The 21,261-nt window shown below is 38.6% G+C and overlaps 1 protein-coding gene across 4 annotated transcripts in view; it reads left to right on the top strand.

Moving 5' to 3' along the window:
• DOCK4 (dedicator of cytokinesis 4) overlaps positions 1–21,261 on the top strand; it is a 421,656-nt gene that overhangs the window by 193,030 nt on the left and 207,365 nt on the right. For all 4 annotated transcript variants that reach the window (XM_054024160.1, XM_054024176.1, XM_054024169.1 and 1 more), the window contains exons 9-12: positions 11,578–11,659; positions 12,350–12,410; positions 14,913–15,045; positions 17,670–17,758. In XM_054024160.1, coding sequence (XP_053880135.1) covers positions 11,578–11,659; positions 12,350–12,410; positions 14,913–15,045; positions 17,670–17,758 — 365 coding nt within the window. The remainder of the gene's footprint in view (positions 1–11,577; positions 11,660–12,349; positions 12,411–14,912; positions 15,046–17,669; positions 17,759–21,261) is intronic.

Below are 21,261 nucleotides of genomic sequence, written 5' to 3' on the forward strand. Positions count from 1 at the left end.
CCCAGGTTCATGTGATTACAAGAGAAATTCAGCTTTTATTTTAATAAAAGGGAAGTTTCTAGCTCTCCTGGTTGTGGAAATTTGGAAATGTAACTAAAGGCTCAAAAACAAGAAGACAAATAAACAATATCTGCACATTATTTTAAAAAATCTCATGACTTATAAGCCAATCACATGATTTTTTTTTTTGGCACCAGACTCGCAATTTTTGAATGCTTAGTATTGGCAATACTGCAAATGAGACACGCAGCTTTCTCAGTGCTTGATATTTTTTAAGGCATAGAAAAAATGCTGCCTTTCTTTTTGCTTCAGCTAGACGTTGAGAATTCGTAGGATCAGCTTGTCGTTGTGTTGGGAGAAGCGGAGGAGCTGTGCGACGGTGGCAGTTGCAGGAGGAATTCTATTTGGCTCAGAAATTCTTCCTAAGATTCTGGGAGCCTCCATGCTGAATTCAATGGCCAATGAGGGTCTGGCTGGAGAGTCTTGCCTACATGCTCGGGGTTCTACTGATCGCCATATTTGGGGTCGGGAAGGAATTTTCCTCCAGGGTAGATTGGCAGAGGCCCTGGAGGTTTTTCGCCTTCCTCCGCAGCATGGGGCAGGGGTCACTAGCTGGAGGATTCTCTGCTACTTGAAGTCTCTAAACCACAGGATTTGGGGACTTCAACAGCAGAGTCAAGGGAAAGGGTTGGGACGGCTTTGTGGCCTGCATCATGCGGGAGGTCAGACTAGATGATCATAATGGTCCCTTCTGACCTTAAAATCTATGAGTCTATGAATTGTCAGCTCATCTGCTCTTTGGAAGAGCACAGTGCAGGCTCCCTCTCTTGTTGCATGGCTAGTACTGTAGGCTGGTGGTTGGGCCACATAGATTTCGTCCATTGTTTTAGAGACCGGTATGGAGATTCCCAGACAGAAGAGGTTTTTAGGCCTGGCAGAGTTCTCACATGCCTCTGTCTGACAGTTAGGCAGCTCTGTTGGAGTTGTGAGCGTGAGTGTCCCACCCAGAATATTGGCTACCATCTTTGCCTGCGACCCCACTTTGTTTTCTACACAGACTAAATGGGTCTCTAACACGTCCATTTAACATCCAAGTTACAAATTCTAGTTTCCTTCAGTCACATTTTCTGTACAAAGAAGGGAAAGAGCCAAACAGCCTCCCCCATTTGGTTTTCAGTTTTTCCTGCAGACCGTGTATCTGCCCTCATTTATGGGTGAAGTTTGCCTGGTATTTGAGCAGGAAAGAGTAATCAGCCTTTTTTGCCCCTTTGTCATCCTTGATGTAATTGATTTGGAGCTAGACTCAGTGGGTGAAATTCACCTGAGACGTGGAAGGCCAGTGCAGGTTCATCTGCACTCTTTTACCGCATGTACAGGCTGCACTGGGATATGGGGAGTGGGGTCTGTCTGCTGAGTATCTGTAGAGACTGCCTGCTCCCACCCTGTGCACAGTGATACAGATCTCTGCACTAGCCCTATATAGGCCAGCATGGCAGGCCATTTGGGTGCCTCAGGGAGAGGTTATGGATGCACGTTTATGCAGATCACGGCGCTGTGCGCAACCAGTGTGGAGGGGCTGCCGTCATTATTCCAACCTTTAGGCTGCAATAGGAGGTGTGTGGCAATTCCCCACTGTTGTCCTGGCTTGAGGATGGACTCTATCTCCCCAACCATTCCTCATTCTATCAGCATAGTATGGACACTTGTACTTTGTGGGTAGAGTGAATTTCAGCCAGCATAAATTTACACTTAATGTTCAGTAATTTTACCTCATCCATAATTATTTTTCCTGCCCACAATTAAGGGTTATAGTTTACCCTCGATCTTTGCATTCAAAAAACTTCTACAGATAGCAGTGGGTTATGGCCTTTGATAATAAGTGTCTTTTAAAATTGCAATACAGTCATACATTGTTTTAATACATAATGACTGTTACATAGGTCATATTCATTGGTGTGTTTGTAACTGTTAAAGATGTACAACACAGTGATTAAACTGCATGCTAAAGCTTTTCTGAATCAGGGTCAAAGTGCTGTCAAATGCCTAAAGTTAGAGTCTCCAGTGGTCCCAGCTCTGCTCAGGTGCAATGGAGATTGAGGTGGGTCAAGAACTGGTTACAGCTCACTGATTATGAGCCGTCGAGCCCTGGCTCAAATTAAAGCTACAAGGAGGCAGTTTTAACTTTAATCTGTGATGCAAGTTCCTTCAGGTACCTTACATCAATGGAGAATTGGCCATAGAGCAGCCTTGCTCCACCATATCCAGTCCCCTCTCCTTTCTGCTATGCCCCTAACCCCTCTTTCCCTTACACTTGGTATTGGAGGGTGGTGTCTGGCATGGGAGACTGCAGGAGAGTGTTATGCCAATGGAGAATCTCCATACATTGCGAGAATCCCAATGTATTAAAGCCCCTTGAGAAACATGGTGGACTTGAGAATCCAGGCCAAAGAGAATGGTGTGTGTTTCTTCCCTCTTACCTCCATTTCTTTTTATCTTACTGACTTTACCAATAGTTAGTTGAGAATTTTTACACAGAAATCTCCTTTTTTTTTTTTTGTCCCTTCTCTTTCACAACATAAGCTGCCATGTCAATATTAGGTGACCTGTAAGTCCGTTCAATCTCTAATTAGTGCTAATTGTTTTCTGAGCACTTATATGTACAATAGATAAAAATTATACTAATTTATCTTCTAACCCAAATAGAATGTTATTTTAGTAATGCTTGTTCTGAGAGTCAGACATTTGTATGTGCACATGCACACATCTTTAATAAGAATAGTGTGTTGATTTAACTGTTATGGGTACCAGTAAGTTATTTTTTGCAGCTCAACTTTGTACCTGTCAGCAGCTATCATATAAGCAGAAATAATTTATATAGCATGAAAGAGTACATATGTGTATGTGAAAGGAATGTTTGGCACAGCTGCCTACTCCAAAAGCTATATTGACCATGTGCTATTTTCTGTAGTAAATGTGTGCACTACAGATTTGAACAATCAGTCATTACTGGTTGAGCAAGGAGGGTATTAGCTTTCAAAAGTTTTGTATCTGCTGTGAACACATTTTTGCAAAATGCTCATTTGCGGGTCTGATGTTGCGTACCCAAATACAACGTTGTGTAATTTTCTATGGAATGTTGAGATGTGTTTAAGAAATGGCTATTGAATAGTAACCTTCTCTGAGGGTCCGGTGGCACCTTTAAGACTAACAGAAGTCTGTTAGTCTTAAAGGTGCCACAGGACCCTCTGTTGCTTTTTACAGATTCAAACTAACACGGCTACCCCTCTGATACTTAACCCTCTCTGAGTTACCGCAGTAAAGTGTTTCAACTCAGGGGAGTGTCCCAAATATTTTCTGCCTGTTTTGGATTCCAACAACCCCATCTATGCTTGCTTTCCTGTCCAGAGTCTGTCAGATTCTTCAGTAGTTATGTTGAAGCTTGTGCATATGTTACTTAAAACTATAAGCAGTATTGCATATTCTATTAAGCTCTGAAGGCCATATTTTGCATGTACTTTAGTGATAAATGAATACCCTGCTGTTGTCAGTGCAGTTTGAAATAATTGCATGAGAGAGGATTCTTGTTGCTTTCTGTAGCATTTCAAGGAATTGTCCTTTCAGTGTTTTGTTTTGATAGAGTGTAAAATTAGGATATTGTTATTTCTTTGATTGAACATATAGTTGCTTTTGTGTGAGAATTCAGTGAACAGTTAATAGTACTAAAAGTCATGTAGTGGGTATACAAAATTCTTGATGCTCTCACTCAGTATAAAGAGTGCAAAGCTGAAGAAATTCATGGTAGGCAAAGTGAAACTTATTTTTTAAAGAAAAACAATGTAAGCTGAACAGGAAGGTGCCATTGGAAGATCTTTTTAAATAGTTCTGTATATTGCATGGCCGTGTGCTTTATATATTTAAATTATGATCTGTAATTCACACTCAAGACGAAAGTGCACAAATTAATTCTTCCCAATTCAAGTGTATAACAGTAGATGCCTGGTCACATTCAGTACTGCCTATAATCAGTCAAGTACCTGTGAACCTTTTAAAGGTTTACTTTAGGGTCAGATACACTGCTTGGGTTAGTGGGCTCTGCTCCACTGAGGCAACTGAGTTGTATCTCTTCATGCCAGCGGTGAATTGTTTGCTTTTAGCCTGAAGAAAGGGCCATGTTCCAGAAAAACAAATCCTGTTGTTTTAATAGCAATATTTGAAATGATTACATTTTAAATACACTTTATAACAAAACCTCATTTAATTTTAATCACTCACATACAGTACTGCTGAGTTCGTGGAGAAATTACAAAATATGCAACTACAACACAAGTGAGACATCCTCGTAATAATTAGTGCAGGGACTTGATTTAAGTATTATCTGCTGCAATGGAATTGCACTGGCATTTTCTGAACTATTTCCTTTAAAATGATGCTTACTAACTTAGCGCCAAACTCTGCTAAGCTTATTACTATTGAGTAGTACCATACTATGTAACTGGTCAAATTGATGTAAATGGATCTAGTCTCAGAGAAAGATACTACTCATCATGAGTAAAGGTGGCAGAATCTAGCCCTTAGGTATCAACTAAAAGTTCTATTAACTTGTAAAATAAATTAAATACCTCAAGAGCACATTAAGGAGTTAATTTTCATAATAACTAGGAAATCTAATGGAGAAATCTAATATTCTACTAAAATCAACAGTATGTCCAAACCCTATTTACAATATCAAGTGTATTTTCTCATCACAGGGTACAAATTGAATCCAGATGCTTTTATAACTAAAATAAGATTAAAATAGCTGTTCAATAAAAAATCAAAAATATCATATTAGCGGATACTTTTTCAAAGTGAAGAGCTTTGTACATCCTGACAACCATCTGAAATTGAATCAAGTATCGCTGTTGCTGTCATGGTCTCGTTTAAATGTTGGTCAGCAGTTATAGACATTCTTGGGAGAGCTAACAATAAAACAGGCATGAGTATGTTCACTGCTGCTAATGTTATGTAATCAACATAAAATATATGGCTTCAGGTGGGGAATTAAAGGCAGGAGTCTTTAGTCATTGATAACATTAAATTAGTTGCTTTCTGTAAAATTCAGTAGAACAACAATAGAAGCAGATGAAACTAAACAGCACTAATTCTGTTTTACATACAAATGTCATGGGTAATAAACATAGGAAGACATTTGCTTGATATTTCACCACAGACACAACATGTACCTGCCTCTTTTGTTTGTACAATATTATGGACTGTATTTCTACTCCTTTGATTGGTTCAGGATGGCAGTGTGTGTCATTTTGAGTAGGGTGAGGTAAAAAGATGGATTCGAGCTGTATGGTTATGAAAACAAAGATGGATGACTGAGTGTTTTCTTTTTGTCTAAATGGAATGAATGCTACAGATCTAAGGACTGCCCATCTGGGCTGGAAGATCATCAATTCCATAGAGCAGATTCAGATTAGGACATCTTGCTGATCTTGGTTAGGAAGAAGATTGCTGCTGATACCATTAATTCAGAAAACAGAAACCTATTTGCTTAGATTGGTACACCAGGAATGGATTTGTTCTGATGGCAGATAGATAATAAAATGGTAATTGATTTGTTCTTTTTAGTCCTCTGATTGGCATGAACTTTATTATTTATATTTAGAAGCTACTGTAGGTGCTTAATTACAAATCTGAAAAAAATAAATTACATAAACCCGCTCACAACAGGTAGCAGTAAAAACTTGGGATCAGATCTTGCTTGGCTCCTGCTCCATGCCCTTTGTGTTGTTGATGTGGTACAAAGGGGCCAGAGAGCTGGCTTTAGCAGTGAGCTGGAGATCCCCCAGCATAGTGGGCATGCCAAGGGCAGCAGAGGGTGTGACAGTCCTGAGCTCAACCAGTTTTGGGCCAGTGGGCCAGTCCCTTTGGGGCTGTCAAACTGCTGCAAGCTAGAGCATCGCAGTACTAAGCCTGGTTTGATTCCTGGCTTCCCGCAGGATGGGATGGGAGGTGAATAGAAAGCTTCTGCACACCCCTGAAGCTGGTTTTATAAGTGAACCTTACAAGAGAGCAAATACCAGAGCCAGGGACCCTCATCTGAGGGACCCTGCCAGTAGCTATGGAATGTTTTTAAAACTGGGAACCAACAGCAAATAGTTTTTAGTTACTCTTAGCTGCCGTGAAGATATACTGTGTGAGAGAGAGCTGGTGCCTGACCATTCAGTGCTTGCAAGATTAAAACATTTTAAATTATATCTGGAAGTGAACAAGAGTCAGCACAGGGAGATTCATGCAAAAGGCATTATGTGCTCATGGTAATGTGCCCTGCTCAGGTGATGACCTGCATTCTTCACCAGCTGGAACTTTGGGAGGGTTTCAGGATATTCCTAACCAGCCAGGGCACATTGCAGCCAGCTGGTGCTGACTGTAACAGAGTCTGCATGAGAAATACAATCACTCTCCTGGCACTGTGGACCACCCCAGTAAATCCACGATCACGGTGAATCCAGTGGGTTGGTAAAAGATAAGCATATATCCTCAGATTGTGGTATAGATAACAGATGCCAGCCTTTCTTGTAAACTCTTCCCGCTGTCTTCAAGTTTCATTTCCCTCTTATTGGGATTGAGTCACAGTAAATTTGCTTCTATCCAGACCCTTATCTCAGTGAGGCACTGGGAGAATAATTGAGACATTAGAATCTGGGTTCAGCATAAAGGAGATGTAAAGCTATGTATTGATGACATCACAACCCAAAATATCTTTCTCCTGTGGTGCCAGGCTAAGCTTTAAATAAAAGCTTACCATTTAGTAAGGCTCCAGCCTGGAATGTACATTTGTTTCTTTCATCATAAATTCCCTGTTATCGCCTAAACATACTTTGTCTTCTGAAGCTATTTCTGTATCTCTCAGACTCATGGTTTCTATATGAAATATTAGTGAAAAATAATTGGTGCAAATTATTTATGCTAAAATCATTTTAGCTGTTACTCAAGAAACCAAAATCCCAGCCTAAGCCTTCAAAATATTGCTGCTCGCAGGCTAGCACACAGAGTCATGCAGTCTCCATGACTAAAAGAGTCAGCAGAGCCATGAAGGTATCTTTGAGAATTTCACCGTATGTTTTTAATTTCCCTCTCTGGATTAGTAGCCAAGTTTCAGTTTATACCAGTAGTTGGTGTGTAATCTCAATTCAAAATATTCAGATTAAAAGAAATATTCTTTTCTCTCACACACCATTTAATATTTTTAGTTAGACTGTTGGAGTTACATCAAACTAAAGATTCTGGGCAGGCACCATTTTGAGAAATGCTTAATTGACTTAAAAGTGCAAGTCCCATTTGAAAGTCAGTTGGACTTGTGCTCCTGCATCACTTAGGCATTTTTGAAAACCTTTCTCAGTGTCCATTAATTACATTCCTGTGACTTCCATTTTGGAGGTCTTACTATCTATTTATACCAGGCATCTGTGACATGCTGTAGAACATCTTGCATGTGTACTATCATTATATATAATGGTAATATTTTGCAAAAAGAAGAACAGGAGTACTTGTGGCACCTTAGAGACTAACAAATTTATTAGAGCATAAGCTTTCGTGGACTACAACCCACTTCTTCGGATGCATATAGAAGAAGTGGGCTGTAGTCCACGAAAGCTTATGCTCTAATAAATTTGTTAGTCTCTAAGGTGCCACAAGTACTCCTGTTCTTCTTTTTGCGGATACAGACTAACACGGCTGCTACTCTGAAACCTGGTAATATTTTGGATTTGATTTTATTATTACTGAAGTCAGTGAACCTTTTGCAACTGTTCAATGGGTACAGGATTGGGTCTGTAATGTATACACATTGTCAGTGTAATAAAATATAACTAACTTTACTCTTGAAACGTGTGTTTTGTTCTAAGAATATTTTAGAAAATTATCTAACACTTTTTTCTCAGTATCTATTGTGTTCATTGTTTTTTCTTATTTGAACCTAACCTTACATAGTCTCTACCTAAATATGTCTAAAACCATGTTATACTGAGGAATTTGGCCAGTTTATAAGGTAATCTTTTCTACAACATCATGTCATGTGGCATAATATCAAAAAGACAGCCAGATTTGTGTTTAAAAGTCATACAATAGGCAATCTGTCTAGACTAATAACACAAAAGTAGTAATATAAGTAAATAAGAGTCAGTTATGAAAATAGAACAGTTTGTGGCACGTTCCTTTTAAAGGCAATCGGTATACTGCAGATTTGGAGCACATTGTTACTTCAGTATTACAGAGGATGTTTCAGTACAAAAATCCCTTGTTGACCTGCTTAAATTAATCTCTTCAGTGTTCGTTATTTCTGTATTTCTTGTCAGAAGACAGAAGAGCTAGAATGTGCACCGCATATTTTAGTGGCGAGTTTAGCACTCATAAAAATGCTTAGAAGCCTAAGCTAAAATCAAATGCCCTTAATACAAAGAAAAGATCCTTCTGCTTTGGGTTATTGCTGTGCATATTTGCCAGGTATATTTACCAGTGACTGACTGCTGAGAAGTAAAACACTAGCCTCAGCTTTAATCATCTGGAGTTTTGGCTGATTGAAGCCAAGCTGTTAGATCTCTCAAATTCTGTATTTTCTCTTTCTTTTAGAAAAGCAGTTCACTTTTCTCATTCATTTTTTAACGTGGTTTCTATGAAGAAATCCACGTGAGGTTTAATGAACACACGTGCCCTCTTTACTTAAAAGTAACTGAATATCAACATTTCCTAATATTTTAAAAGGCTGACTTCTCACATTTGCTCTCTGCTAACGTATTCTAACGTTGTAGTCAGAACTGTAGCTTTTGCTTCATTTTTGTGTAAATCATACTGTGGAAACTGCATCTAGAGTTATTTTCCTTCAATCATACTACATTTAAAATACATCTGAGAAATTTAGCTCTGCATCACCAATTAAGTGTCATCTCAAATGGTATATTTCTGTGTGGCATGACAGTGCTTGCTTGCTGGCTTTTAATAATTGTATCCTGAATGACACTTGCTTAGCCTTGCAGAAAGCGTGTGTAATCAGAGCTTGAAAAATCCGCACACCTGTAGAAGTAGGAAGCATTCCTAGGGCAGTGCCTTTGACATCTGCAGAATCTAAATGCAATTTTTTTTCTAAAAATAAATTCCTAGCGCTTATGTTTATGCAAGCAACCTTCCAAATGTGAGTTAAGTGTCTCTGGAAATCTACAGGCAGGCAGCCCATGTGTTCTTACCCTGACTTGTTGATTTATATCTCAAGCTATGAGGTGCTGAGTAAATTTTTCAAGCGTGTGTAAGCGATAACAAGCTATTTAGCTATATGAGAAGGTATAGAGCAGGAATGAATGGATCATCTGAAAGATGAAATGACATGTGAATGTACAGTAAGCTGTTACAACAGGCACTGGGTTTTGGAGGGCATGCATATTTTTTCAACATTTGCCAGCCTATAAAAACTGTTTATAAACACCATAAGTCTGCCAAAGACCCAGTTTCCTGGAAGCTGCTGTTCTTGTTTGGGACAGTCATTTCCATTTGCCTGCTTTAAGCACAAATCATTCAGTAACACATCCACTGCTGCTGATACGCATGACTGATGGACAGGTCTATAGACTGGAGATAAGGCGGTGAAATTCAGAACAGCCTTGTTGGTTGCCTGGACTAAAATTATATTGACACAGTTCAGATTAATTGCTGGTTGCAGATCATAGAGACAGGGTGTGTAGCCAATGTGGGATAAGAACCATCTTTTTGTTCTGTGCTTGTATGGCATCTACCACAATGAGATCCTGGCCAATGACTGCGGCTCCTAAGCGCTATATAATACACACAGTAATATTCTTGCTATGGTGAGTGCTAACTTTAAGTTTATTTAGAGCCCGGTGATGCAGCATCTGATATAACAACACTCTTTTAGTGTATTGTATTTGTATTAAAATGAGCTAATTTTTTTAAAAATTTTGAAAAACACTTCATCTTTTAAATTCATATGCAGCAGAAAACAGTTAGATTTTGCACAGAATGTTGAGTGACCTTATTTTTAAACCCTCTTTTAAAGTTACCATGGAGATGAGATGGCTATGTACTAAAGTATCTGTATGTGCTTGAGAAATGGCATTTCCGTGTCTCTGCCTATGAAATATACAAGAGTTTAGACTACCTACTCTTAGCTTCCACTTATTCTGCCATCAGATGGGAAACTGGGTAGCTACAAATGGGGAATGTAGTTTAAAATGACCTATTCCAATAAAAAGTCTAAGTACCTGGGGATTCAAACTGCCCAGGTTGGCTGACTTATACAAATTAAACCAACACCCAACTGTAGCTCAGGTTAAATATGATTTTGATTAAATGGTTGGTCTCCAGATTTTGTGAATAGGGAATGACAGAACAATAAAGATTTAACTCATCTTCAGGGTTTTGTACCTCATCCGGCATATTCCTATAAATATTCCTGCTGCTGTTTTTAAAAGATATATATTAGTATAAAACATTGGCAAAAATGTTTGGGCCTTGGCCATAGGCAGAAGAGATAGAAACAGCTGAGAAAGCTGTAGTTAAAAATGTATGTACAGGATGATCTCTTGGTAATTTATTTTATAACTTTGGGGTATCCAGACAGCTGCTTGGCTAGATTTTCTGCACATCATACTATTTGTGACCCTGTTGCTCCCACCCTTTAAAAATAGGGTTATGACCCATCCCATTAGAATTGGTCCAACGCATGGAGGGTTCTGACTCTCTTGTAAACTTCCTCCACACATGAATTGCCTGTTTCATATAGTGAACCTTCCTATGGGTCTGATCCAACTCCCATTAAAATTCTGTGGGAATCTTTCCTTAATGTAACAAATACCCTTTCTCCCCTTTTTCATAGGTCCTGTCCCCTCAGTGGCTCTAAAATTCTCTCATTCTCTCTGTTTTAGCAGAGGCAGTGTTAAATTTGCCAAACTCTTTGTTTTGATACTTGTTTCCACAGTAGCATTTAGCAAACACTGACAGATTTTAAAGGCAGAATTCTGGAAATAATGCTTTCCTGACTGCAGCTATAAAGGCTCTTATTCCATAGTCTACTAAAATCCGTCCAGTCTAGCTACATTAGGGAGGGTGGAAGTTAAAGTTTAATAGTGGGGACAAATATTGTCAACATCATCTTACCTATTACCTTTTCCTCTGACAATTTTATTAATCTGTGAGAAAGATACTGACTGAATGGCAGTTTGTGAGATTATGCCAATACCCGCAAAGTTAGAATCCGTACCAACCTATTTCATACCTTCTGTAATAATGTCCAGTGTACCTAGATTTTATAGTTTTGTATTTCTATGTATGTACATCATTTCACAGGAAGTGAATACAATTCTACAAAATCACAGCCCAAAAAATAATTGTATTTAATTTCGGATTTGTTGTAATTACAACAAACAATACATCAACATTCAGTATACTTTTTTGTTGTTATCAAGTTCTTAGAAATTTCATTCTTCTATATTTTGAGGAAGATTTCACCTTGAAAGAAATTCAGAATCAAGTCTCATTTGCCTTAACATTACTCAGCCTACTCTATTTATTTTCTTGCAGCGAGAGGTTTTTTTTAAGACTGAATAGGAATGGTTTGCCAAAATGTCCAGAGAAGCCAGAAAGACATTGTTCTCTCTTTGTGGTGAGCTTTACACATTCTTTATGCTCATTTCATGCAATTGTGCTGAATATTTTAAATAAAAGATGGAGTAAATTAACTATTGTGTAATTAAATAGTTCAGTGCTGTGTCGGAGCTGTTTGATTGGCTATTGATTTGAATCCTAATGAAAGATTCTGTTGTGTCACTGAGGCACAGACCAATGCTAAAGGTCTTGCAGTGCTGCACCACACCTGGGGGAACACCAGAAATAATTCTGCCTACTTTCTGGTGCTTTCCCAGTGCACAAGTACAGCATACTCCTCCCTGCAAGGCTGGACAGCCCCTCCTTCTCCTTGTCTCTCCTGCACCCAGGGGTTGCTTGGAGACAGCAATCCTTGTGCTTTAAAGAGTGTAGAGACTGCAGTCATGCATCACTGATGTGCAGTGGCGCTCGAGGGAGCTCCTTGCGTCCTGCCCCTCTGCAGCCTTGATGCAGCAGGGCACAATCTGTTCCATAGCATTTTAGGACAGAAGTTGCCCATACTCCTGCAAGGCCACAAATTTAAAGTTTTCAAGGATGTAATTTTTCAATACTGTATTGTAACAAATCCTCTGTTAAAAGTGCACTCCGTGTTCATTTATCACTTTGGCACATATAGTAATATGCTAAGATCTTTAAATGTCATATTTTAATTGTGGGTCAAAAATAATGAGACTCTGATTCTCTACAGGATTTGAGTAGCAGTGAACTCAGGAAGGACATCTACATCACTGTGCACATTATCCGCATAGGTATGTACGACAGCTTGCCAGCATAAACTGTATATTTGGAAGGCATTGGGCAGTAAATAAAGGAAAGACAATGTGCTTGAGTTTTGCTTATAGCATCTGTCACATTCGCTGGTTGTATGTCTGAGTAAGCTTTGAAAAGAATGTGCTTACATTCTGATACACAATAGCAAATAAACTGTGCCTAGAATTTCCCAGCATTGCTCTGTGCTAATATTTTAAACACTTTAAGAAGCTAAATTTATAATCCCTTAAGGACAGAGTACCCTATAACAATATAGGATACTATTTTCATTAATACCAAAAAGCACATGCATGCCTATCATATGAACTGTCTTAGCATAATGAATGAGTTTAAAAGGAGTTGAAAAAACCTGCTTTACTCCCACAGAGTAATTTCAGGCATGTTGCACTAGTAGAACAACTTGTCTGGAAATTTAGCAGACCTAATTAGTATAAATGGACTGATGACAATGTGTACCCATTCTTTTAAATAGTTCAAACGAATTCAGTGTCCTTTTTGTGGGATAAGGGAAAAGAAACTGCAATGGAGATGTTGTTCCCTTTAAGAAAATTTTAACATATGATATGAACAAGCATGTATTTTATTTAATCTATTTCTTTAAGAAATTGTCTTGAGGCTGTATTGAGTTAACTCCAATAATCTTCACATCATTCCTGAGTATTTCTCTTCTTAGAGATATGCATTGTTGCCTGTAAAATAATGTTATAGTTGATGTACAGCACTAAGTGTACCTTCATTTCTTTCTGATTTTTTGAAGAGTATTTTATTTTTGTTGTAATAATCCTCTGTACTGCACGCTGGGTTTGGATACTGTAATACACACCTGTCTTATACACAGAATAAGCAAAAAATCTCAGATCTTTTCTGTATACTTTTTTCCTTTTTATATGGTTGTGGTGTGTCACCAGGACTTCAAAGCTGGGAGACATATACTCATTTAATGGGTAAGATGTAGGAAATTGGGTGGTAAACAATTTTGAGGCGAAAATTGTGTAAAATGTTAACTTTTGAGCCAACCGCCAAGTTGGTAAGAATAAACCTTTAAAATAAGGACAAGGTATAGAATCCTCATTGTTTCACCATTTTTCTAAAATATTGACAATCTAGACTTTTAGAGCAAGGAAAAAACCTCAAGTCTTTGCATTTAGATCAGTTTAAGATTCCAGAAAGTATGCCTATGAATTTTGTATGACAGTCTTGATATTGTAGTCACTGCATATGCTATTTGAGTTGCAACAATTCAAAGCCTCTGTCTTCTGATTCTGTAAAGTTGAAATAGGTTCTATATGTTTCATAGCTCCACAATCAGATGGTCTGAAAGGCCAATGCAGTTTTTAAGGGCCTTCAGTAGGGAGCATCTTTTTATTCCAAAGAGAGAGAAGGAACAAGAAACACTGCAGAGTCATAAAATAGTTTGCCATTTGTCACTGCATAAACATAGCACAGATGTGGGATTATGAGAGAGAGCTATTGAAAGACCAAGGACACTTGCTGAAATATTTAGATTAAAATAAGATTTGGACAATGTACTTGGTGAAAATGAAAGATTACTCTCCTTGCTGCTGTGATGCAGGGAAATGTTACGGGGAGGCATTTTCCGACAACAGCTATGACCAGGTGCTTTTCATTTCAGAAATTGGCATCAAACGCATATGCACCTAGTAGAAAAGGTGCATAGCTGTGATTGAGCAGAGTAGGTAAAGGAAGGGATTCCCCTCTATTTTGATGCAGGACATGCAGCTGCATGTTCGGCTATTGCTTTGTTCATGCAGTTGGGCTATTGTTTTTGAATCAAAGGGGAAAGAATGTTAGAAAAAGGTCTGGTTTCCATCACTACTTCCTTTTGCTTCTTTGTTTGTTTCTTTATACTTATTTGCTTTCTTGTGCTTCAGCATCTTTCCTCTTCTTTTTGTTCTTTCCTCTTGTCTTTCATCTTTAATAGCTGTTCTTGCATTAGTCCACTTATCCCCATGCTACTGAATTGCCTCTTATGGGAGCAGCACCTGTCTGCTTAATTGTCATCGCCAGAGACAGCACTTCCTATCAGTCACAGGGCAGAGGACTATTAACAACAACTGTAGTGAAATAATATTTACAAATGTTTAAAGACGGAATGTCCGGTAGTACATGATACCTGAATGCTAAATTTGGTGCAGCATTGCCCAATCGAATATAGTTACTGGGTATGAAACAAGAAGTATATGATAGGGGAGGTCAGGAGAAGGTAACCAGTTTCCCCTCAGTTTTGGACCTTACAAATGCACTATAAGTGTAATGCACTTTTCATATTTTCTACTGTTCTAATTTAAGTGGAAAATATGAAAAGATGGGGGAGATTTGTAACCACTACGCTTGTCATAATCTCATAAAAACCATTACATTATCTTCAGGTATCAGCTGAGCTGGTCTCTCCCTCCTCTGTGGCTTTAGAAGGAGGCATTTTAGTGGATTATGCATCATATTTTTGTTATATTTGACAGGCCGAATGGGAGCTGGAGAAAAGAAAAATGCTTGCAACGTACAATACCGACGGCCCTTTGGCTGTGCAGTCCTCAGCATTGCAGATTTACTAGCAGGAGACTCAAAGGATGACCTTATCTTAAAAGTATACATGTAAGAGATTGTTTCCTTTTAATTTATTAAGAGTTTTGGAGTCCATTTATATCTGTCTGTACCAAGAAGCAATGGCTTTTAATTAGTGTAAGTAAAGGGCTTTAGTCCTTTAAGGTTGTTTAAGCATTTCCATTCTAATCCCCCATAATATAAAATAGTATATTTTTGAGCTGGTCAAAGACTAAGGAAAGGGTTTCATAAAAAAATTCATAAAAATTCAGAATTTTTCACCATTTTTGTCGCAGTTTGAAAAACTTCCATCAACTCTTCGTTTGTTTTTTTCAAAAATGAAAATATTACGTTAAAAAAAAATTGCACAATTAAACATTCAGAAGTCAGGAAATATGTGAGTTTGGGGTGCATGTGTTACTTTAATCTGGCCCTGATTGGATACAATTATCAAATGATGCAATAGGATATCATAACTGTTTTCTACACCTATAGGCCTTGATCATGCAAACAGTCCTATTAAATTTGCAGGATTGAGACCTGTGTAATTTCATTTAGTGTGCTATTTTACAAGAAACACAGTGAACAATTTGCTGCACACCATCACTAGAGTTTTCACTGTGCAGCTAAGCCATACATTCAATCTACAGCCAGGTTGTCTTTAGTGCACACTTTACAAGTTTTGCAAGAGCTCTCTGAAAAATGTACTTTGCTTTCCTAGAATGTGATTTTTATAATAATAATAATGGAGATATCCTATCTCCTAGAACTGGAAGGGACCTTGAAGGGTCATAGAGTCCAGCCCCCTGCCTTCACTAGCAGGACCAAGTACTGATTTTGTCCCAGATCCCTAAGTGGCCCCCTCAAGGATTGAACTCACAATGTTGGGTTTAGCAGGCCAATGCTCAAACCACTGAGCTATCCCTCCCCCTCATTTGTTTATAATTCGTATTCCTACACACTTCCTCTCCCTGTCAAATTGCCACTTTCTACCCGTAGGTTTTCAGTGTCTGAGAAGTGTTTTGATAACCATGAAAGTGTGTTTTGTCTTTCACTCTACTCGTACTCCAAAATAGTTGAATTGCTTTTGCTCCAACTTTCCAAAATGATTTTCCTTTGGGCAAAGCCTAAACCTGGAAGACTTGAGCTTGAGAGGTGTAAGTTTCAGAAAGTTTTAAAAGCCACTGAAAATGGGGGGTTAGAATGGAAATGCTTAAACAATCTTAATTATAGCAATTTCTCTGCCTATCTTTATCTGGCAATGTGAGGTGTTTGGGGGACTTCTTTGGAGTTCCTTGTACCACCCAAATGTCTTCCAAGAGTACTTTATCAGAAAGTAATAGGCAGGACAATAATTTATACATAATGATGCAAAACAATTACAAAACTGCAATAGCAAAAAGTGTAAAATATTAACAATGCCATAAGTGCAGGGACTGGAAAACCAAAACATCTCACTCAAAATCTAATTATTTTAAATGCATGGGTTTATTAAATGGCAGATGAGATTTTGGCAGACAGTAGATAGGAAGAAAGTTCAATTTCCTGGATGCAGTGACACAGAACATAGAATTCCCCGCTGACCTTGGGCTCAATAAGTTAAGAAATATTTTGTGGAATGATCTATTCTAAGGGTATAAACTGAGATACACTAGTCAGACACTTAAGGGATTCCTCTTCCAGTAAAGTTTAGTACTTTAGCCTTGAAGACACTTCAGTCTCTAAAAAGCAGCCCTTCACCTGTCTCTTATTCCCCACTGTGCTGAATTAGAACTGCTGGAAGCAGTGCTTCTGACAGCAATTTAGTATGACGGTGGACGGGTGGCTGACTTTTATTTTACTTTAATTTTCTGTCAGTCTAGATTAAAGTGCTCTCTGTTGGATAGCACATTGTTAATGTATTTGTTGGACAGTTGAATTCCACTTTCAAAGTCTGTAGTTGGTAAAAATAAATATGGCGTTAGTACTTCAGTTCAGGTGAAACAGGATAAATTTGATACTGAGACTAACTTTAGTCTAAATGACAAGAAAAAGTTCTGTGGAATATTTCTCAAATATTGGTCAGATTATAGAATTCAAACACTTTAAATTAAAGCAACTGAAAATGCTATATTTTAAAGTTGTGGCAAGACTCTTTTGTACCTACAGTATTTTTAATCTATTCAAATGTCTTTCTCCTATAGGCAGCCTCCTATCCCTGTGAGACTAAGAACATACTTTCTTTTGCCCTTTAGTTAAACATCATCTCTACTAGATGTCCTGTTTCTGCTGAGCTCTTGAATGTTCATGTTAGGGAGGTTTCACTGTAATTTAGAGATGAAGAAGAGATTAATACACATGAGTAATTGAGTAGTAGCTGAATTACTGAGTGCCATCAAGGACACGCTTATGCTCAAAGTTTCCCATGCAAAGCGAGCATTCCTACAGTGACATCCTCAACCAGTGCATCTGAGTGCTGCCATGATACTGCTCCCTGTTCTGAGAAGCTGTTTCATTGGGCATCATGCCAAAACCCACATTGTGCCAACAATATGACCTGTTGATTTAGATAAATCTCAAGCTGCTCGTTGGTGAGCAAAAGACAATTTATTTGGAGAAGCCAGTTAAGTTTGTTACAGTGGGTCTGACAACTGTGAGCTCTCATTTCAGATTTAAGAGTGTTACCATTTTCATAGGTGCAACACCGAGAGTGATTGGTATCAGATCCATGAAAACATCATCAAAAAGCTAAATGTTCGTTACAACTTGACAGGTTCCAATGCTGGTGAGTGTATGTTGCAAAATGTTCTATTGCATTATTTTAGTTATTTTTTAAAGTTTTACAAATAAACCTTTTTCTTTTTGAAGGGTTTATGACTTTTCCACTCATGAAAAAGGAATGCTATTGTTACTGTTATTGTATTGGGTAAAACTTGGAGTGTCACAGCAGTTGCACATCCTGCCTTTCATCTGCAACTTAAAAACCTAAAAGCACATCACTGAAGTCCCTTACAGAAGCAACTGATTAGTAACTTTTATTTTGAAGGGGTGCCAAGTTGCTGTTCAACCATGATTATAGTCAAGTCTCTAGATGAAGTAGTCACATATAAGGCTAAATCATCAGCTGGTGTTTGATATCCAACTGGAAGTACTGCCTGGTCAATAATACTGCTGATCTTGAATTATAAATAGAAAACTGATCACGTTGTTGACATGATGCATCAAAATCTCTAGGCAAGGGGAAGTGGGAGGCCACCACACTGTTCGCAGAACCTCTTGCTGACTAGGTTAGGGACATCCATTTTGTTGGCATCAAAAGTGTTTGCTATGCCTCCATAGCCAGTATCCATAGCTGTCATCAGAATGGATAAAGTGGGCAGAGCAATAAGCAATGTTAAAGGACAGAGACAGTTGGTCTAGTGGTCTTGTAATACTGCTCTGTATTGCCAGACAGGAGACTTTGGGATTTACATGCTTCCTGGAATTGGCAATTTTTTTTAACCATTACAGGAAAGCAATCCAAACTCTTCTAGTTGGAAAGATAGGGTAAGTCTATAATGCAATTAAAAACCTGCATCTTGCCCATGCCAGCTGACTCATGCTTCCAGGACTCAGGCTGCGGGGCTTTTTCATTGCTGTGTAGACTTCTGGGCTCAGGCTGAGACTCTGGGACCTTCCCACCTTGCAACATAGGCCAGCTGCAGGTGTCTAATTCTAGTGTAGACAAACCCATAGACGTATACTATAATGACTCGGGGCTTGTCTACACAGTGGGGTAATGCACTCTACAAGCATGTGATTTCTAAAGCACACTAATGTGATGCACCTTAATTGATCCATGTAGTCCCTGCTGGTGCACACTAAAGGTTTCCTAGTGTGCTTTAACAAGTACAGTGCAACTTTTAAGTGCTATAGGGAATGTTTAGTGCATACCAGGAGGGTCTATATGGACCAATTAACATGCAGCACATTGGTGCGCTTTAGGAATCACACCCCTATAGAGCGCACTACCCCACTGTGCAGGCAAGCCCTTCGTTTTTGCTTTCAAATCCTTTTTCTTCCATATTGGTCCTGAACATGCATTCTTTTAAATTTAACTGCAGAATAAACGCAGATGAGCTAATTTTCAATTTAATATTACGTTTCACTGCAATTTTTTATCATTTGAAGTTGTAAACTCATAAACTTAGTAGATTAAATAGGCCTGTACAGTTCAGTTAACTCAATTTGTGAACGTGAAGCTTGTATTGAAAAGTTACATGAAACATGGTCTTCAGCAAGGTGTGAGGGGAAAAAATTTCTAATGCTCCATTTCATTTTTAAAGATTCAAATTAATTGAATTAAAATGACACTAATTAAGGCTCTATAATTTAATATGAAGCCTAGCTACGATAGCCGTATCTTGTCATTTAAATTTTTTTGCAGGGATATGATGCAAAGAGAATATTTGTTTGTGAATTCACTGTATATAATAAGAAACCTACTTTCTGGGTTGCTCAGACACCGAGCGTCACCACTCTATGGAAGTGGAAGGAAAAAATAATAGCACCAGTGTATTAAGTGTTTGCAGTGATATTGGACAATTTCTATTTAGGATGGTGGGCTAGAATTTGACATTTGGAATACAATACGCCCGCTAGGACAAATGCTCTTTGAGATGTATAGTAAAAAACATTCTGAAAATGAGAGAGGAATATTTACTATTGGTGCAAATGTGAATGCCTGCCACTTGGTAGTCACACTCCCCAGGAAGATTTTATTCTTCAAATAGAATTGCCTGGGTATATTTCTGTGGTAAACCCTTCTGATTGTTAATGCGTTTGATATTGTGATGTGTGGTCTCCCTGTATGTTTCTGGACAGGGTCCACTTTAAATACTGGAGTTTGTTCAGCTGCCGATAAAAGTAAAAGTAATTTACTTTTTCTCAGTTTCATTTGTGAGTGCGCAGCAATTTTACATTTCACATCAGAGCCTGCTAACAGAGTAGGAAAGGAATAGCTATTACAGTTAATGCAGAAATTACTAGCACCACCTATTTGAATAAACTGTTGACTGAAGTTGAAGTTACTCTGAGTTTTGAATATACAAATTAATTTGGAAAAACCCAGGTATCTTGTTCTTTGTTTGAATTATTTCATTTAAAAATGTTTGCAAATATGTAACACATTTCGACCATTAAAAATAGTAACCATGATATCATGATACATAAGCCACTGGAAAAAAATGACACTCGGAAGATTGTATGCAATGTAGTTGTAGCCGTGTTGGTCCCAGGATATTAGAGAGACAAGGTGGGTGAGGTAATATCTTTTATTGGACCAACTTCTGTTGCTGAAAGAGACAAGCTTTTGAGCCACACAGAACTCTTCTTCATTTCTGGAAAAGGTACTTCTGGAGTCAGAGGCGATGCATTGGGGGGAGAGGGAGCATGCGGGGTCATGGCCTCCCCCCCCACGCAACCCCCCACCAGATTTGCTGCTTGGCTTGTACTGAGCATGCTCACACAGGCAGGATGCTCAATAACACCGCTGAAGCCAGCTGCCTCCCCACTATCAGCAGGCACTGTTTGTCTCTGAACACAGGTCCTCTCTGTCCAGAGTCATAGCAAAATGCAAGCTGGAACAGATTGTTTAGCACAACTGTAAGGAACCATTCAAGGTAGCCTGGCCCGTTAACACTTCTGCAAAAGGGTGGGGTTAGTGAGATTGTTGTAATAAGCCATAAATCCAGTGTGTCTGTTCGGTCCATCATTTTTAGTGTCTAGCAATGTTATGAATTTAAGCTCTCAGGCTGATCTTTTGGAAGTGTTATGCAGGTTTTCTTTGAGGATGAGTACTGATAGGTCAGATATAAAATGATTGTTTTGTGAAAAGTGTTCACATACAGGTGTTAAGGCGTTTTTGTCTTTTATTATTTTCCTGTGTGAGTTCATTCAAAAGCATAGTTATTGTCTGGTTTCACCCACATAGTTGTTATTGGGGCATTTAGTGTGCTGGATGAGGTATACCACATCACATGTTGTGATAGGCATGTGTAGGATTCATGGGTCTTGAAAGGGGTGTTGTGGGGGGTGTTGCTCATTGTAGCAGTGGAGATATGTCTGCAGGTTTTGCATCTGTTGTTCTGGCCGCTTTAAGTTAGTGTGTCCTAGTCTGGGGGGAGCTTGCTTCTGATGATGAGCTTGGAGAGGTTTGGGGTTCTTTGAAGGCCAAAAGTGGAGGTTCAGGAATGATTTCTTTCAGCATGGGGTCCCCATCAAGTTTGGGTTGTGATTGATGTTGCTCCG

Source organism: Malaclemys terrapin, chromosome 1 (genome assembly GCF_027887155.1).
Source record: "Malaclemys terrapin pileata isolate rMalTer1 chromosome 1, rMalTer1.hap1, whole genome shotgun sequence".
NCBI lineage: Eukaryota > Metazoa > Chordata > Testudines > Emydidae > Malaclemys > Malaclemys terrapin.